This window comes from Vicugna pacos, chromosome 28, assembly GCF_048564905.1.
Source record: "Vicugna pacos chromosome 28, VicPac4, whole genome shotgun sequence".
Taxonomy (NCBI): domain Eukaryota; kingdom Metazoa; phylum Chordata; class Mammalia; order Artiodactyla; family Camelidae; genus Vicugna; species Vicugna pacos.
Window position 1 is genome coordinate 3301305 of NC_133014.1, and position 16228 is coordinate 3317532.

The following is a 16228-nucleotide window of genomic DNA, read 5'->3' on the forward strand; positions in this document are numbered from 1 at the left end:
AGAAAAGTTAAGTTTGATGTGGTCCCATGTGCCCGCTTTTGCTTCTGGTACCTTTGCTTCTGGTGTCAGATCCAAGAAATCAGTGCCAAGTTCAGCGTCATGCAGGGTTTCCCCGTTGGCTTCCCGGAGTGTTACCATTTTAGGGCTCACATTTTGGTTCTTAGTCCATTTTGGGCTCGTGTGTGTGTAAGAAAGGGCCCAGCTCCGCCTGGTAGCACGTGGACGCCCCGTTCTCCCAGCACCATTTGTTAGGGAGACCATCCTTCCTCTGCTGAGTGGTTCGGCACCTTGCCTGTCGGAGACCCTGCGGTTGGACACAGAGGCTGCAGTTGTGGGCTCTCTTCTCTCCCTGCGGTCTCTCTGTCTCTGCGCCTGCACCGCGCTGTTTTGATCACTGTGAGCTGTGTGGTATGTTCTGAAATCAGGAAATGTGAGCCCCCCAGCTTTGTTCTTTTTCAAAATTGTTTTGGCTGTTCGGACTCCCTTGAGATTCCCTATGAATTTGGGGATGAAATGTGTTCTGTTTCTGCAAAAAATTGAGATTGTGATAGAGATGGTGTTACAGAAGTACTGTTTTTTTAAACTAAGAATATTTGAAAAAAGAAGTCACATGAGGAGCCTGTGGGAATAGCCTTCGCGAGGCAGGAAGCCTCCTAAACACCCAGGACACGGGCCTGCGGCCGCCCTGCTGCAGCCCTGGGGCGGGTAGTTACCAGTTACTCCGCGAGCTGTCAGCGCCTCGAACCCCTGCCCGAAGCCACTGCCCCCATGGAACCATCAGTGCCCCTCCCCGGTCCTGGTGGCTCACGTGTCCTCTGCCCCCTTGACGTCCTCGGGCTTGAAAGAACCGATCGTTAGGGTGGGTAAGTGGGGACCAAGCCCGCCGCCCAGTGTCCGGGCTCTCCTCGTCTGAGGAAGAGACGGTTCCACCACCACCCACCCTGACTAGGGTGAGCCCGGAAACAGTCCAGATCTCGGGGGCACCACGGGGATCCCCATGCCACCCCAGGGGTGACAGAAGACTTTGAGGGGGACGGCGGAGTGTGGTGTGGGTGGGAGGTTGGGCCCTCTGCTGAGGGGCTGTTTCCTGAGGAAGCTCTCCTGGGGAATTCATCCTCTTTGTTTCCGAGTTCTCCTGTTCTGCCATCATTTCTGGAACGTCTCCCCAAAGGGGCCGTTACCTCAACGGAGGGCAGTGGTCCTGGTGGGAGGTGGTTGGGAGGTGAGGGTGGAGGTCCCGCTGGTGCTGGTGTGGGGGGCAAGGCCATGTGGGGGACGATCACACTGGCAGAGCTATCTGGGACCCTGGTCCCGGCTGCCCTGCGATGGTGGGGGTTTTCCTCGGCCGCTGTGAGGTGGGCGGCACTTGTGTGTCACAGGGCTGGCTCCCCATTCCTGCTGTGGCCACTGCTGCCTCCCAGGAAGATAGGCCCCCAGCCTCTGCTCGCAGCAGGTGGCAGGGGTCCCCTGAGCCTGGGAGCGAGGGTCATGGGCTGGGATGTTAAAGCAGTTACCTCTGCATGAGGTGGGTCTTGCGGAGTCCAGGCTGTTTCTCCATCCGTGGATTTAAAAGCCCCCTTGGACTGTCCCCTCCTTTGTCTGGGTGTTGTGTGGTGCACAGACCAGAGAAAAGGCTCTCTCCTCCAGCTCCTTGGTGCCTTTGTGTCAGATTTGTTTTATAAACTTAAAATGTCGTTTTATATTCACATTTAACTCTGTCTGAAACAGCGTCCCTCTTCTGACCTGAATGCTTTCTTTACGTGGAACAGATTATCTTAGCTCACTAACCAGACCCATTCTGATTGGAGGAGGACTGGCCCCTTCCCCGCCCAGCGCGCGTCTGTCCAGATAATGAGACTTTCTGTTTTTGTCCGACGTTCTTCCAATCGCAGATGTAAACTAGAATTTCAGGGAAAGATACGGGGACGCCATTGTTACGCGGCCCGATTCTCGGAGCTCAGAGTTCTCAGTGTCCCCGGAGCTAACAGGCCTCGTTTGCCCCCTGCAGTGGACCAGATATACCACCTGGCGTCCCCGGCCTCGCCCCCGAACTACATGTACAACCCCATCAAGACGCTGAAGACCAACACCATCGGGACCCTGAACATGCTGGGTGAGTCGGCCAAGCCTCATCCCACAGCTGCCGCCGATGGTCCCACTCCACTGACCTTGGTCCTCAGACCCTTGCTCATCCCTGTCCCTGCTCTCGTGACTTGATTTGCCATCAGAACTTGTCACGGGGTGGGGTGGCCTCAGTTCCTCCCCCCGGGAGTGGCCACCTGGCTTCCAAGTGACCACCTGTCCCCCTGCCCTTCCCCCCACACGTGGCGCTTGTGCCTGGCGGCTGGAACTAAGCACACGGGGTTTCGGGGTGCCCCCGGGGGCACGGGGCGGGCCCACCTCGTGGGGTTGTGGGAGCTGGGCTCCAGCCCCGTACGGACTGCAGGGCCCGCCCTGGCCCTGAAGGACAGGGGTGCCCACATGCGTGCCTCCACTGACAACAATGCCTTAGATCCAGAGTGTGGGGGTGCGCATGTACTGAGGACTGAATTAGAGGCGTGCTCAAGTTCCCACAGGTTTAGAAAAACTGAGGGTTTTGATTAGTTGCAAAGTGGAAGGAAGGAGCCACTTCTTTAAATGTCAAGTGAAAGTGGATTTGATTATACGGCATTTGAATCGGGGTCTGTAAATGGATTCGGAAAGCACAGGTCTGCGTTTTAACTGGAGTGAAGAGGGAACAGGATCTGAAAGGGCAGTGGAGGTGGGGGTTCGGTCTCAGACTCCACGTGTGGGGGTCCAGATGTGTGTGAAGGAAGGAAGGGCAGTTCTTCTGGTCCAGAGAGGCGTCTGTCCCCCCCGTCACGGCCCTGCCTGGTCACCAGACAGAGCAGAGCCCCAAGTCCTCACCCAGGTATGCGGGGCTGGACACCCCGGTGTCTGGCATCATGAGCACCTGTCCCCTCCCCGCTCTCTGCACCCCACCCCATGTCCCCCGCCAGAGCTGGACGTGGTGGAGGAGCAGGCAGCCCTCGAATGGTGTTTAGAAAGACGACCTTCGTTCCAGCCCTTAGATGATGCTCCACCCCGTCCGACCTGGGAGAGTCAGGGAGGATTACTCTCAGGGACTTGGTGACCGACCGAGGAGCGTGGAAAGTTCCCAGAGTGGGTGCCCTGAAATGCCATTAGAGCTCTGGGCAGGGGCCTGGGAGCCTGGACTGCACCCGTGGGTGAGGTGGGGTCTGGCGGTGTTGAAGAGCGGGAACCAGTCTTCAGGGACAACACGGCTGAGGGCTCGGCTGGAAAGAGAACTGCTGGGACCAGGAGCAGCTGTCCTTAGCCTCTCACACTTGGACAGATGCTCTGAGCCTGGTGGGGCCCCTCCCCATCTACGGTGTCACCAGCCCTGTCTGGAGTGTGGCTGCTTCGTGGTGAAAACTTGTCCAGTCTCACTGCGAACACCTGGGCGCAGCCTCACCCTGGAGGGACCCTTGTGGTGACGGGGTTTCTGCGCCTGTGCCCCTGTTGGCATCCTGGCTGCAATGCCGGGCTGTGGTTCTGCACGTCTTCACCTTTGGGGGAAGTGGGCTAAGGGTGCTGGGGTCTCTGGTAGTTTCTCACAACCACCCATGAATCCGCACTTCTCTCACATGAAAAGTTAATTAAGGAAAGACCTCGGGATTCTTCGTTGGCCCCGTGGTCTCCGTGCGGCAGTGGGGTCTGGAGATGCACCTGGCCGGCTTCTGTGGGGCAGAGGCCGCGCGAGGAGGACGGGCCCACGATTGCCACCTCCGGCCGCGTCCCTTTGGCCGTTTTCTTCCCCAAGCTCCTGGTGGTGTCTGCAGGGTGTCTCCACCTGCTTCCCTCCTCCGCGCTGCTCTCCTCGCCAGGCATCTTCCCGCCCCCCTCCCCGCCCTCCCCCGTGTGCTCTGCACACGCACACCCGGTCCCCTCAGCCCCACCCAACCTGTGCGCCCCTTGGCTCTCCCTCCTCAGCCCGCGTGGGACCTGCACCCTGTGCAGAGCTGCGTGGACAGCATGGCAGCTGACCCTTCACCTGATGGCTTCTGTGCACAGAGGCCCTGTCGGGGGTCACTTGGAGGCAGTGGGTTTCTCTGGTGCAGGGCCTCCTGTGACTGGGACTGTGACAGTGATGGGGATGCCCGAGCACCCCAGGTGCTGCTGCTCCATTCTGCATGCTGGGGGCACAGGCTGGGAGGGGCCGGACCGGGCAGAGGCTGTGGCCAGTTGCTTTAGAGAAGGTTCTCGGAAGCTGGACCTCCAAGGAGTGGGAGTGGGTGGGATGGAGGTGCCCAGAGACACTGGGTTGGGCACTTGGAGGTGCTGGGGGCGTTGGGGGGGGCGGGAGCAGGAGGCTGGCCGCTGTGGGGACAGTGGGGTTAAGGTTCGAAGGGCTTTGCCTTCTGCCTGTGGGGGGAATTACCCCATGGAGTACCAGGTGGTATGTTTGGGCGAAGGAATCCTCACCAGACCCAGGTCAGGCCTGGGACCGCACTGGGCCCCGCTGAGTTACACGCGCACAGCCAAGCACAGTGCTCTGGGGCTCGGTTGTGTTTTCTTCACTGTTTCTGTTGTAACGTTGGCTCCAAAGTAGAGGTGGAGACGCATGGGTGCTCAGATGCCGTCGACACTAAGAAACTGCCTAAATTGGCCACAGAAACGAGCGTGTGTCCCTGTTCCCTTAACTGACGGTGTCCCGTGCTGTCTTTGCTCCCCGCAGGGCTGGCGAAACGAGTCGGTGCGCGGCTGCTCCTGGCCTCCACCTCGGAGGTGTACGGAGGTGAGTGGGACGTCGCTGTGGCCCCACTGGACGGTCACGTCCTGTCGTGGGGGGAGGGGACCCGCACTCCGGACTCTGCTCTGCTTTGCACGCTTGTAACCAAAGCCCAGCAGGTGCGCCCGCGGCTCTCGGAGCAGGTGGTCGGGGGGCCCCACGTCCCTGTCCTTCCTGTAACCAGACCCCGCAGAGGCTTGGCCAGTGGCCCCGGTGGCCCTTTGCTTCTCCGTGTCACAGAAGCAGCGGTGCCAGCGCCACCCAGGCTGCATCCTTTAACTGACCCAGGCGAGGTGGGCGCATGGCCGGCCCAGGGGCCCCTGGTCTTTTCCACATCCACCCCTCCCTCACTCATCACCCCGTCTCTGATCGCAGCCTGAGGTCTTTGGAGCTGTGGATGCCCCGAGGGTGGGGCTTGCTGGGCCCCGCATGTCGGGTGTGCCTGACGGCAGTGCTGCAGGAACCCACCGTCCACAATCCCACACCTGGTCCTCCCCCACACCTCCCCCCGCACTGCCCCTGTGCTGCAGGGGAGGGGCTGACTCCACTCCAAGTCGGGTGTCCTCCACACCTTTACTCTCTGTCAGAGCAGAGTGACTCTGTGAGGACTTGAAATCTGTCACACCCTGTCATTTTAGCCCAGACGGGCCAGTTGAGGGGTGATGCCCCCCCCCCAGTCCTTGCCTACACTATGGCCGTCTCTCTTGGAGCCCAGCTTGCCCCGCCTCACCAGAAATCCCCAGAAAAGGCCTCCCCTCATCCGCACATCCGTGTGGACCCCCGTCACTGGCTTCTCCTCTCGGGGAGCGTCTGTCCCAGAGCTTCCCGCACGAGGAACAAAGTGGGAAGCCACAGAGACTGGGTGTGCGGTGGAGGGGGTGCCGGCCGCCTGCGGGGAGGGGTGGCCCGGGCACACGCGGTCCTGTCCTGTCCGTCCCCACACTCCCTGCCGTGCCCCTGGGCTTCTGCTGCAACCTGAGCAAGAAGTGAACTCTGATGTGGAGCTCCTGACCTTTATCCAGACTTCCCGGCAGAGATTTACACATTTTAGAGCCGAGTCATATCCCATCCCTGCTGCACCAGATAAATTAGGTGCTAATTCAGGTTCCAGAAATCTGCTTGGGTTAGAAAAGAATCCATTACTTGGTTTCTTAAATAATCTGTTCCTCCAGTATATCTTAAAGTGGGATTGATTTATACACCAGAAAACCAGGGACTGGGAAACCCAGAGTGCAGGCTGGAGGCACAAGTCACGTGCATCGGGCGCTGGTCCTTGGACGACCAGGGCCGCCAGCCTCCCGGGCCTCAGGTCTGCTCTGGGGGCAGCTCAGGGGAAAGCCGTCGTGATCCAGAGGGAGGCTCTTAAAGTGTTTTCAATAAATACAGCCTTACAAGTTACTTATTTTGTCACTGTGAATTTGGACCATATGTCTTTTTACAGAGATACTTATTTTAGTTTGTACAATGATCTGAAAGTTCAGAACAGTTTACGTGAGAGAGGAGAGGCTTAACACTGATATCTTGGTTAAATTTTTTTCCCTGTAAAAACGCTGTCGTCACTTAATACAAGAGGTAAGACAGCCACGCCCCACTGGACTAGAGACACGCTCAGGAGCGGGGAGGTCTCTCCCGGGCAGACGTTTGCCCTCCCCAGGCCCCTACTCACATCGTAAGAACTGTCCGCTGTGCACGTGGACCTGAAAGCAGAGAAATCCTGAAGCCGCCTCCCTGTCCCCCGCTGCAGATCCGGAGGTGCACCCCCAGAGCGAGGACTACTGGGGCCACGTGAACCCAATAGGGCCCCGCGCCTGCTATGACGAGGGCAAGCGGGTGGCGGAGACCATGTGCTACGCCTACATGAAGCAGGTACTGGCGGGCGGGCCCAGGCTCGCAGTGTAGACCCAGCTGTTCCGGGGGACCCGGGGCGGGGAGGGAAGCCCAGCGCCCCAGGACCATGAGTCAGCCATGCGTCCGTAACTTTCCCCACCCATCTCCGGGTCTGTAAGATGACTTCCGGGCTGGCTTCCTAGGCGTGGACACCAGGCATGGCTGTGACAGTGACCTGTTCCTGCCTGGTTGCCCACTGGCAAGTTCATAAGTGCCTCCCTTTTCCCAGTGCCTCCAAATTGTGCACTTTTTTCTTTTACTTTCCTTTCAGTTACCTAACGGGCATAAGAATGAGTTCACTTCTGCTTTAACACAGGCCTCTGCAGGGATTATCTGTATCCACCTGCTCTGGTTCTCAGCTTCCTAAGTCCTTGCCGCACTGGGGCTTCCCTGGGAGTTTTCCACTCAGGACAGAAGAGCTCTGTCATTTGGACCAAGGAGCAGAGTTTTCCTACCTGCACCTGTGCGAGCCGGGGGCCGCGGCCCCAGAGGCACAGGGTCACCCCCATCTCTGTTGCAGGAGGGCGTGGAGGTGCGCGTGGCCCGGATCTTCAACACCTTCGGGCCCCGCATGCACATGAACGACGGGCGGGTCGTCAGCAACTTCATCCTGCAGGCACTGCAGGGGGAGCCACTCACGGTCGGTGCTGGGACTCTGCTCGGGGACGAGGGAGGGGCGGGTGTCTGATGGGGTGTCAATCCTGAACTCTTGCCTCCCCGCTGCCCAGCTAGGGGACAGCACGTGGAGGGAGCACACAGGGCAGGGACCATGGATGGTCACCTGGCTCCCTGGGCCACAGACTCCCCTGGCACTGGGGATCAGAATCTGCCCGCACAGACCTGCACATGTTCCTGGCCCGTGGCTGTAGCCAGGCACCCCCATCCCCAGGGTTTAAAGGCCTCTATCCTCAGTTTCGGGACCTGACTGTCGGTTTCCCCTCAGGTATACGGATCCGGGTCGCAGACGCGGGCCTTCCAATACGTCAGGTAAGATGCTCAGGGCGGCATGGACCCCACGTGGGTCACCTGTTCCTTATCCTCCCAGCTCCGAGCTTGCCGCCCCGCTGGGTTGAAGGTTAACGCAGGTCGTCACACAGGAAGCCCCTCAGTTCTCTGTTTAAAAGTTACACTTGACCGGCTCGTCTGTTACTTTGCATTGGACTTTGTGGTTGGAGGTCAGATGTGCTGGGCCCTGCTGCCACCTGGCGTCTCACAGGTAAACTGGCCAGCCGGAAGGCCACCGGTGGCTTCAGTCCAGGCCTCAGGCTCCCAGCACACCTACGGCCCCACCTGCAACACACCTACACCTGCACGGCTTTCTGGGGTGATGAGGTTGTCCTCATAAAGGGGGGATGAGATCGAATGTCCTAATGTCGGGTTTTGTGTTGAAACCAGATGCAGACAAAAAAGTGGATTTAAGGACTTAGTTGAACAGCGTCACGTGCTGACACTTACAGTTCTCTTGGTCGCCCTCGTAAGCCTGGCTTTTGGTCGGCCAGTTCAGTTGGCGGCTGGTTGTAAAGTGCAGTTTGGGTTCTGGGGGAAGAGCTATTATACAAGCAGGCACACCTGCCGAGCTCACTTCCCCACGTGGCGTGGTTAGTGTGACTTCTGGGTACGCTCGTGGTTTCCTGAATCTCTGTAAAATCTAATTGTGTTTTGCCTCCAGTGGTTTTCACTTTTCACTGCAACTGCCCTGGAACCCCCGTCACTCAGAAAATACTGTTCCTGGCACCTGGCAGCCACCCCAGGGGGGCTGTCGGGTGAAGTGGTGGCAGGTCAGGGTGGCCCCCAGCCCCCTTGGCCCGAGTGACTGCTTCTGGTCATGGGGAGGGTCCCGGGAAGACGTCTCCTTGAGATGTGGGGCTACTGGTTCAGAAAACAAAACAAAACAAAAAACCCACAACCACTTTTTTGCTAGTCATTAAAATCTTTTAAGCTTGGATGCCAGGATGTGCCCTGTTGCCTGGCCCATGCGGTTCACACGTTGTCACCAATGCAGACGCCAGCGTCCAACCTGGAAGGACCGCAGTCGGGTCACTAGAAATGTGGCCAATGACCCTCCCTTCACGAAGCTGCACCGGCCGATGGCCTCATGTCTGTTGTGAGCTCAGGCTCCCCTGACTTCACCCAGCTCGGGGAGAGAGCTTTCCCGGCCTCCACTCCAGTCACTCGGGGCTTGGCTGAGAGAGTTAACTTACCAGAGTTTGGCTATTTTAAATAAGCCATTTTATAGAAACTGAGACTCTTACTTCACAGTTAAAATGCACAATGTCTGTAGTTACTGAACTAAATGACCTGCTTCCAAAACCCACAATTGCCCTGAAACAGCATCTCACGGTCTCCGGGGGACTCAGCCATGGTCCTGGGTGACACGTCACACGACACATGGCCTGACGGTGTTCGGTGTGTCCGTGCTCAGGTTACACCCTCACCCTTGTAATGATGGCATGCCGTGTTGTCTTAAAAAGCCACTTGTGCAGTTTGGACCTTAAAAGTGGCCAGTTTATTGCATAAGAGGCAATGATGAATCTCCCCCGAGGACAGTGGCCTGAGAGTCCATCATCCTCCAGCTTAAGGTAGACCCCTCCCCCCATTTCAGGATTAAAACCCACACGGATGCTACTGAGCGGCAGCTTTTAAAGTCTCTTCCAGATCCACAGAGACGTCCACTGTGGGGGCCTTGCTGCCTTAGTGTGAAGTGACTTTTTGCTGGTTTCTAGAAGAGAGGAGTCATCCAGAGCCAGCGGTTATTTGCATCTGTGCTTGGTCCGTGAGGACGGAATTAACGTAGGCGCCTTCATATAAAACACACGTGTTGTAAACAAAATCCCAGAAGCTCGTTTGTTTGCTAAACAGCCCACCAAGAAAGTTCTCTTTTTCAATGACAAGGAAAGCCCAAACCGAGGTTTTCTTTTGGAGGGTTAGCCTAGGAACCCGCTCCTGGCTGGAGACGGCGGAGGCGGAGGGAGGCGTGCCGGGCCGACTGCGCTGGGAGCGGGGCCTCAGTCTCGTCAGAAGCCCAGGCAGGGAAGGCAGACGGCGCTGGCCCAGCGGGGAGGTGTCATTTTTACGAAGTACCTTTTTCTTGACAGAACCACACTCTAAAGCTTCTGAGAATAAGAACCAGACCTTGGCAAGCGCAAGTTTGCTTCCGCACCGCCACCGTCATGGCCCGGGCTCTCACGATGTGCACGCCACATCCAGATGCCCCCGACTGTCCCCTAGGGTGCGGGGCGGGGTCTGGGGGTTGGTGAGCCGAGGGTCCAGGGAGTTTCTCTCAGGATCGCTTGGCTTTGTCTGTGACTTACCAGTGTGGGGATTCCATACTGGAGTTCCTTCAGTTCAGGGGAGGAGTCTTACATGAAAAAAAAAATCGTTTGCTCTTCCTTACAGGCCAACTTCTGGGTTCACATTCAACATGGACATTCATCAGAAACTTGCAGAAATGCCACCTTTGGGGGGGGGGTGTCTGCTTTAATTTACTTTTACTGTTTAGTTGCTGAAGGATTTCAGAAACACACAAAGTGGGACCTCCGCCCCGCCACCCAGCTGCCGTCCGGCGCGGTAACTGCACCCACCACGGAAGGCAAAGGGCAGACGCCGCGCCGTCCCCCCACGAGCCCTGAGCACCCTCCACGCCACCCTCTTGTTTGCAGGACTTTCTTTTGACGCCCAGGCTCCCATGTGGGCTTTGGTTTCCTTCTGGGAGGTGGCCCGTGTCGGACGCGCCTGACCCGGCCCCTTCTCTTCCAGTGACCTGGTGAACGGCCTGGTGGCCCTCATGAACAGCAATGTCAGCAGCCCGGTCAACCTGGTGAGTCCGCCCCCAGCCGGCCCCGTCCTTGCTGGAGCCCTGGGGTCTGTTCCGGGTCCTCTCCTCAGCCACCAACCCCCACTGCAAGGGGCTCCGCTTCACGGGGGTGCCCCCTACCCTTGGCTCATTTCTTTAACCCACTTCCCTCGGAAACCTTTCCTTGTCCTTTTTTTCGTAACCGGTCACTTTAGACACATTCTCCTCCCACTGGGTTGGGAGGAGACCCTGCCGAAGGCAAAGGGAGGGCCCCGGAGAGGCCACTCCTGGTGGGGCTGCGACCAGCTGTGGGTGTTGGTGGCCGCAAGCACCCAGCCAGCACCGTTTTCATGCAAGAAATGGGCAACTGGAAGTAAAACAGCATAAGACGTGTTTTGTGAGCCTCCGCCCATCCCGAGCGCCCACCTCCTGACACCTGGGGGGCCGGGCCACCCTGAACCGTGTTTCCTCTTCACCCTCCTGCAAGTGGGCGTCTCGTCAGCAGCCTCCTGACCACTCTCTGCTGTGAAAGCTGTGTCCTTCTTGCCTCCTTGTGGGGGGCTTTTGCACAGGGACACGTGGGAGCCTCCATCTCCTGTAGGAACCTGTCTTCCCTAAAGTCTGAGGGTGTCTGCCAGTAACCCCAGCAAAGAGGGCGCTCCTCCCAGCCCCTCAGACCGCAGCCAGTCCGCCCCTTCTCGGTGCTCCCAGTCGGGCCCCGAGTCCCTTCCTGCCCCGTTCCCCCCCCCCCCCCGGCTTCAGACGAGACTGGGAGCTGGGAAGGCGGGTACTGAGGACGTGTAGTTGCCAGACTTCACGGTGGCCTCACGCAGGGAGAAGCAGGATTGGGGAGGGAGGGCGGAGGCTGCTGCTGCGTGTGGTGGGGAGGAGCGTGAGGGGGAAGGCGGTTTTATTAAAGCCCCCCCGTGCCCCCCATCAGCTCCCTCGTAACCACACCCTGTCTTTCCCTCCAGCCACCCGGAGCCACATCTGAGTGTACTTTGTTTCTGTCGGGGAGCGTCCCAGCTCACCATCTTTGTCACTGAGATGGTGGCTCGGTGTCCGCAGGAGAGAGTCCTGGGAGAGCTGGTCATGCAGAACCAGACTGTCACCAGAGTGACACCACAGTTACCATAACCTTGCATCTGGAAGTTGTCCTGTGTCCGGGCCTGGGGATGTGTGTCCAGTGGATGCTCCTGACCTGGCCCAAGGGCATCGGACAGCAGGCAGCCTGGAGGACAAGGCGGAGGGAGCCCCCACCCGGCTGAGCCACCGCTGCCTTCACGGCCGAGGCCCCGGGGAAACGGACGAGGCCGGAGTCCGGGGCCTCTCAGCCTGCGGGGTGGAGCTGCCCCCAGTGCGCGTCTCACCAGAGATCTCTTCTTCCTTAGGGGAACCCCGAGGAACACACAATCCTAGAATTCGCTCAGTTAATTAAAAACCTTGTTGGTAAGTAGGACAGATGCCTTCCTGAGTGACACTGCCCGCGCTCACCCTGTTGAGGGACACCACCTCACCCGGAGAGCGTGTGATTAGTACCTGCCAGCGAACTGGGGGAAGCGCAGAGCTTGACCGGAGCACGTCACTGTTTGGGATTCTTTAATTAAGGGACAGAAAGACAATGGGGAGGGGCTGGCTCCGTTCACAGTTGGCACCCTGCAGGTCTGAGTGGAGCGGGAGGGCCCACTGTCCCCGGGGCCTGACACGTGGTCCACAGCTACCACTGGTAGATTCCACACACTGGCCGCGGTGCGTGTGGACCCTCAGAGCAGGAGAGGGTGTTTCTGACAGAATCCAGGACGGGTTTTAAGCTCTGTTTGCAGTTCTCACCAGCCTGGCCATTGGGTGTTGGAGGTGGTGTGGACACAGGATCGCCCCAGAGAGACAGCATGCTCTGAGCCGCGGGCATCTAGGCATTTTCCACCAGCCTTGGGCTGCGGGTGCTCGCTGGCCGTGACCTTTGCCCCTGGCCCTGTGGAAGAGTGCACCAGGAGACCTGCTTCCCAGGGCGTGTCAGACATTTGAGTCCAGACACAGCCAGGTTGGACTGTGGCTGGCTGGACCTCGTAGGGTGGGGCATCCCCAAGCACCTGTCCGGACCGCACGCTTGGCTGGCCGGCTCTGCGGGGTGCACCTGCCAGCACGGAGCTGTCAGCCACCAGCCTGGACGGTTGGACGGGACAGTGGATGGCCTTCCTGAGACACTGGTGACAGCTGCCCCCGTGCAGGCCCGCTTCCCTAGCATCTCCTGCAGGGTCCATCTGCACCCCTCTAAATGGGGAAGCCTGTCTGGGGTCCCAGCTAAAGCCCTCCACCCCAGGAGGCCGGGTCTTAAGAGACGCGCGATCCCACACCCCACCTGCATCTCCCAGATCAGAATCTGCACTTTGACCAGGTCCTCAGGTGGTCCTGACGTTTGAGAACTAGTGGCCTGAAACCCAGGGGAGCTGCGGTGTGACCCCGTGGGCGGCTGTGACACCTCACCCCAGACCACTGGCTTCAAACAGCAGATGTTCTGTCTGCTCCACATTCTGTGACCGGGGCTGGGGGTTCCTCTGCAAGACTGGCCAGGATCGCTTGCCTTGCTCTGCTGGTCAGCGGGGTGTGGGCCCAGCTAGGATGCTGGACAAGCCAGCCTTCTGTGCGGGGTCTGTGCAGCAGGGTGGCTGAACCTCGCTGGGTGGCTCCTGCAGGGCATGGGTGGCCGGGCCTCTGTAAGGCGTCCGCCCGCAGCCAGCCCACTCACCCCCCTGCACTCTGCCGGGTAGACAGGGTGCGGATGGCCTGGCTGCCGGCCTTGATGCCCTCAGGGTGTGAGTGCCGGAGTGGCCATCAGGGCATCAGGACCACAGACCACTTCATGGGCTGTATTGGCCGAGGGTGGGGATCTGCGTGGGGCCCGCCCCCTCATCCCCCCCCGCGGGGTGGCCCAGACCTGTGGGGGCCACAGGCCTGCCCTCACTGAGCACCGCGGGGCCGGGAGCACAGCCCCCGGGGCAGGGGGCGTGGAGGCGCGCTGTGCCCTCAGCACTGTGTCCCCTGCGCAGGTGGGGCCTCACTTTGATGTGCACGGTAAAAGTCACATCCGTGGTGCTCTTCCCTCTTTTCCCAACAACTCAGGCAGCGGGAGTGAAATTCAGTTTCTCTCTGAAGCCCAGGATGACCCCCAGAAAAGGAAACCAGACATCAAGAAAGCGAAGCTGATGCTGGGGTGGGAGCCGGTGGTAAGTGGGGTCCCGCTGCCTCGTGGTACGTGGCCCCACCGAGTGTCCTCCTCCTCGCGACATTCCAGGGAGGGGCCCATGTGGCCCCGGGCGGTATTTCAGAAGTGCCCTTTGTGTGCCGGCTTCAGCCCGGAGCAGACCCTCAGCCGGCGGGCCGGAGGGAGCGTGGGGCGTGGGATCGGAGCGCACTGGTGGGGGTGGGGTCTGTGGGGCCCACAGCGCGGAGGCGGCCCCGCCCCACCCTCGCCCTCTGCACGCAGGTCCCACTGGAAGAGGGGCTCAACAAGGCGATTCACTACTTCCGGAAGGAGCTGGAGTACCAGGCGAACAACCAGTACATCCCCAAGCCGAAGCCCGCGCGGATCAAGAAGGGGCGGATGCGCCACAGCTGAGGGCCCCTCAGGACGGGCGCCTGGGCCGCACCTGAGTGGGTGTAATTTTTTTTTCTTTTTTCTCTTTAAAGAAAGACTTAAACAGGTGTCGTGAAGAACAAACTGGAATTCATCCTGAAGCTTGCTTTTTACGAAATGGATGTGCCTAAAGACTCCCGTCAAGAACTGCAGATTCTGCCTTGCACTTTTTAAATCTGTCTTTTTACGTAAAATAGCGTCAGTGCACCTGTGCGTGTTTTCCAGGTTTTTATCTCGCTGTGAGAGCCCATGTCGGGACTGTCGCCGACAGTTTTATTTACTGGTTTCTTTGTGAAGCTGAAGAAAAGAACATTAAATGGGGTGAAAAATGCCGATTTATTTATGAAGTGGGTACTTACAAATGAGACGTTATACTATGCATAAAGGGGGGCAAGCAGACCCCGCAGTGTTGGCCGGTAGGTGGTAATTACCAAGTTTATTCTCAGGCAGATTAAAGAATTCTGTTTGAGAGCTTTGTTTCTTCTAATTCAGAATTTTTCCAAGGTCTAGTTTTTAGTTGCAAACTTGACTTTGAAATATTTCTGTTGGTTATCACGGTCGATCCAGGATATTTGAAATCACTACTGTGTTGTGCTGCATATCGGGGGGGTGGGAGGGCAAAGTTAACATATTCTTGGTTAACAGTGGTTAAAAATGCTATTTTAATAAAATATTGAAACTCATTTGCAGTTTTAAAGGTTGACTTCCTGCTTTGCACGGTGCATGGTTGGGTTGGTTAGAAGAATATTGGAGAATTTCACTTAAAGGAAAACTCTGTGAACATCCAGGTTGGTGCTACCCGTGCCTTGCTGAGTGGATGTTGGGAACATTTCTGTGCTGCTTGGGCTGGACCCATGCACAGTGCTCACTGCAGTGTGAGGTCTTACAGGGTCAGAACCACGGTGTCCTCCTCCGGAGGCACGGACCAGGTGGAGAAAAGAAGTGTCACTGGTCTCGTGACCTGTGAACCAGGCTCGTCGACCCGGAGCTCAGAGGACTTTCATTTCAGTAAGAGTTCTTCCAAGGTTTGGTGTTAGGAGGCTTTTATTCCTTTTACACAAATGGAAGTAACACACAGCAAGTTAGAGCAACACATTTTCGAGTCAGTTGGCTCCGTGTGGCCGTGGCCGATCCCGCCGGGACACCGAGAAGGGGCGCCGTGCTGGTCTCTGACGAGCCAGGGTGAGCTGGATGTCCTGTCCTACACAGTCACCTGGGGGGGGGGCGGTTCTTCATTGGATGTGTTTCTCCAGGGAGAATCCCTGTGATCTGGACAGAATCCCTGTGGTTTTGTTTCATCTGTTGTGCTGAATTCCCCAGAAGATCCTGGAACCGAGAGTCAGTGCTGGGCAGGTCGGGTGTGAGAAGGAGAGGACTCAGGATGGTGTCGTATTTTTAGTTGTCATTATTTTGGCCTAAACTAAGTGCCACCCCACTTACTGAGCAGGGGTGAACAGAAGCGCTTTGGGGACTAGAAACGGTGACCTGGTTCACAGGTCACAAGACAGTGACACTTCTTAGAACCCAGAAGGCTCCACCCTGATGTGGGACCAGGGACAGATGAACGCATTCCCCGGAATGAGCAGGGAGGATGCTTCCTTTGAAATTTCCAGTTGGGTGGGAGCCCCAGAGGACAGGAACCCCAAGCGTCCCCGTGGGGACGTGTATCGACTCTAAGTGTGTGTGTCCCACGGGAGTTCGCCTGCAGCCTCCGATGAAGCCAGATTGACAGAATTAAAGGAAAAATGTGTCAAATCCATCATAGTAGATTTTAACACATTTACCAGTAGCCAGTAGATCAAACAGACAAAAAAATTAGTAAGAAAATAGAAAATGCGAACAGCGTAACTGTGGGGCTTGAGCTCATGGGCGTGTGATGTCTGGAAAGACATGTTTCTTCCAGGGACACGTGCACACTCGCGCTCAGACGTAAAGCTGGCCTTGGCAAACTTAAGAGATCTGGAATCTGACTACATTTTTTTAAAACCACACGCAATTAAGTTAGAAAACAAAGCCAATAAGATAATTAGAAAAATCCATTCACTTGGAAATTTAATAACACTTGTAATCAACTCATGGGTCAAAGGAGAAATTATAATTGAAAATAGAAGGTTTCATCTCA

The 16228-nt window shown here is 57.7% G+C and overlaps 1 protein-coding gene across 2 annotated transcripts in view; it reads left to right on the top strand.

Annotated features, from left to right (window-relative positions):
* The window catches only part of UXS1 (UDP-glucuronate decarboxylase 1), a 32117-nt gene extending 17328 nt beyond the window's left edge, over positions 1–14789 (top strand). For both annotated transcript variants that reach the window (XM_072951219.1, XM_072951220.1), the window contains exons 7-15: positions 2009–2113; positions 4739–4798; positions 6537–6658; positions 7200–7319; positions 7623–7666; positions 10436–10496; positions 11864–11921; positions 13593–13696; positions 13957–14789. In XM_072951219.1, the coding sequence (XP_072807320.1) occupies positions 2009–2113; positions 4739–4798; positions 6537–6658; positions 7200–7319; positions 7623–7666; positions 10436–10496; positions 11864–11921; positions 13593–13696; positions 13957–14088 (806 nt within the window). In that variant the 3' untranslated portion in view covers positions 14089–14789. The remainder of the gene's footprint in view (positions 1–2008; positions 2114–4738; positions 4799–6536; positions 6659–7199; positions 7320–7622; positions 7667–10435; positions 10497–11863; positions 11922–13592; positions 13697–13956) is intronic.
* Positions 14790–16228: the final 1439 nt, after the last annotated feature.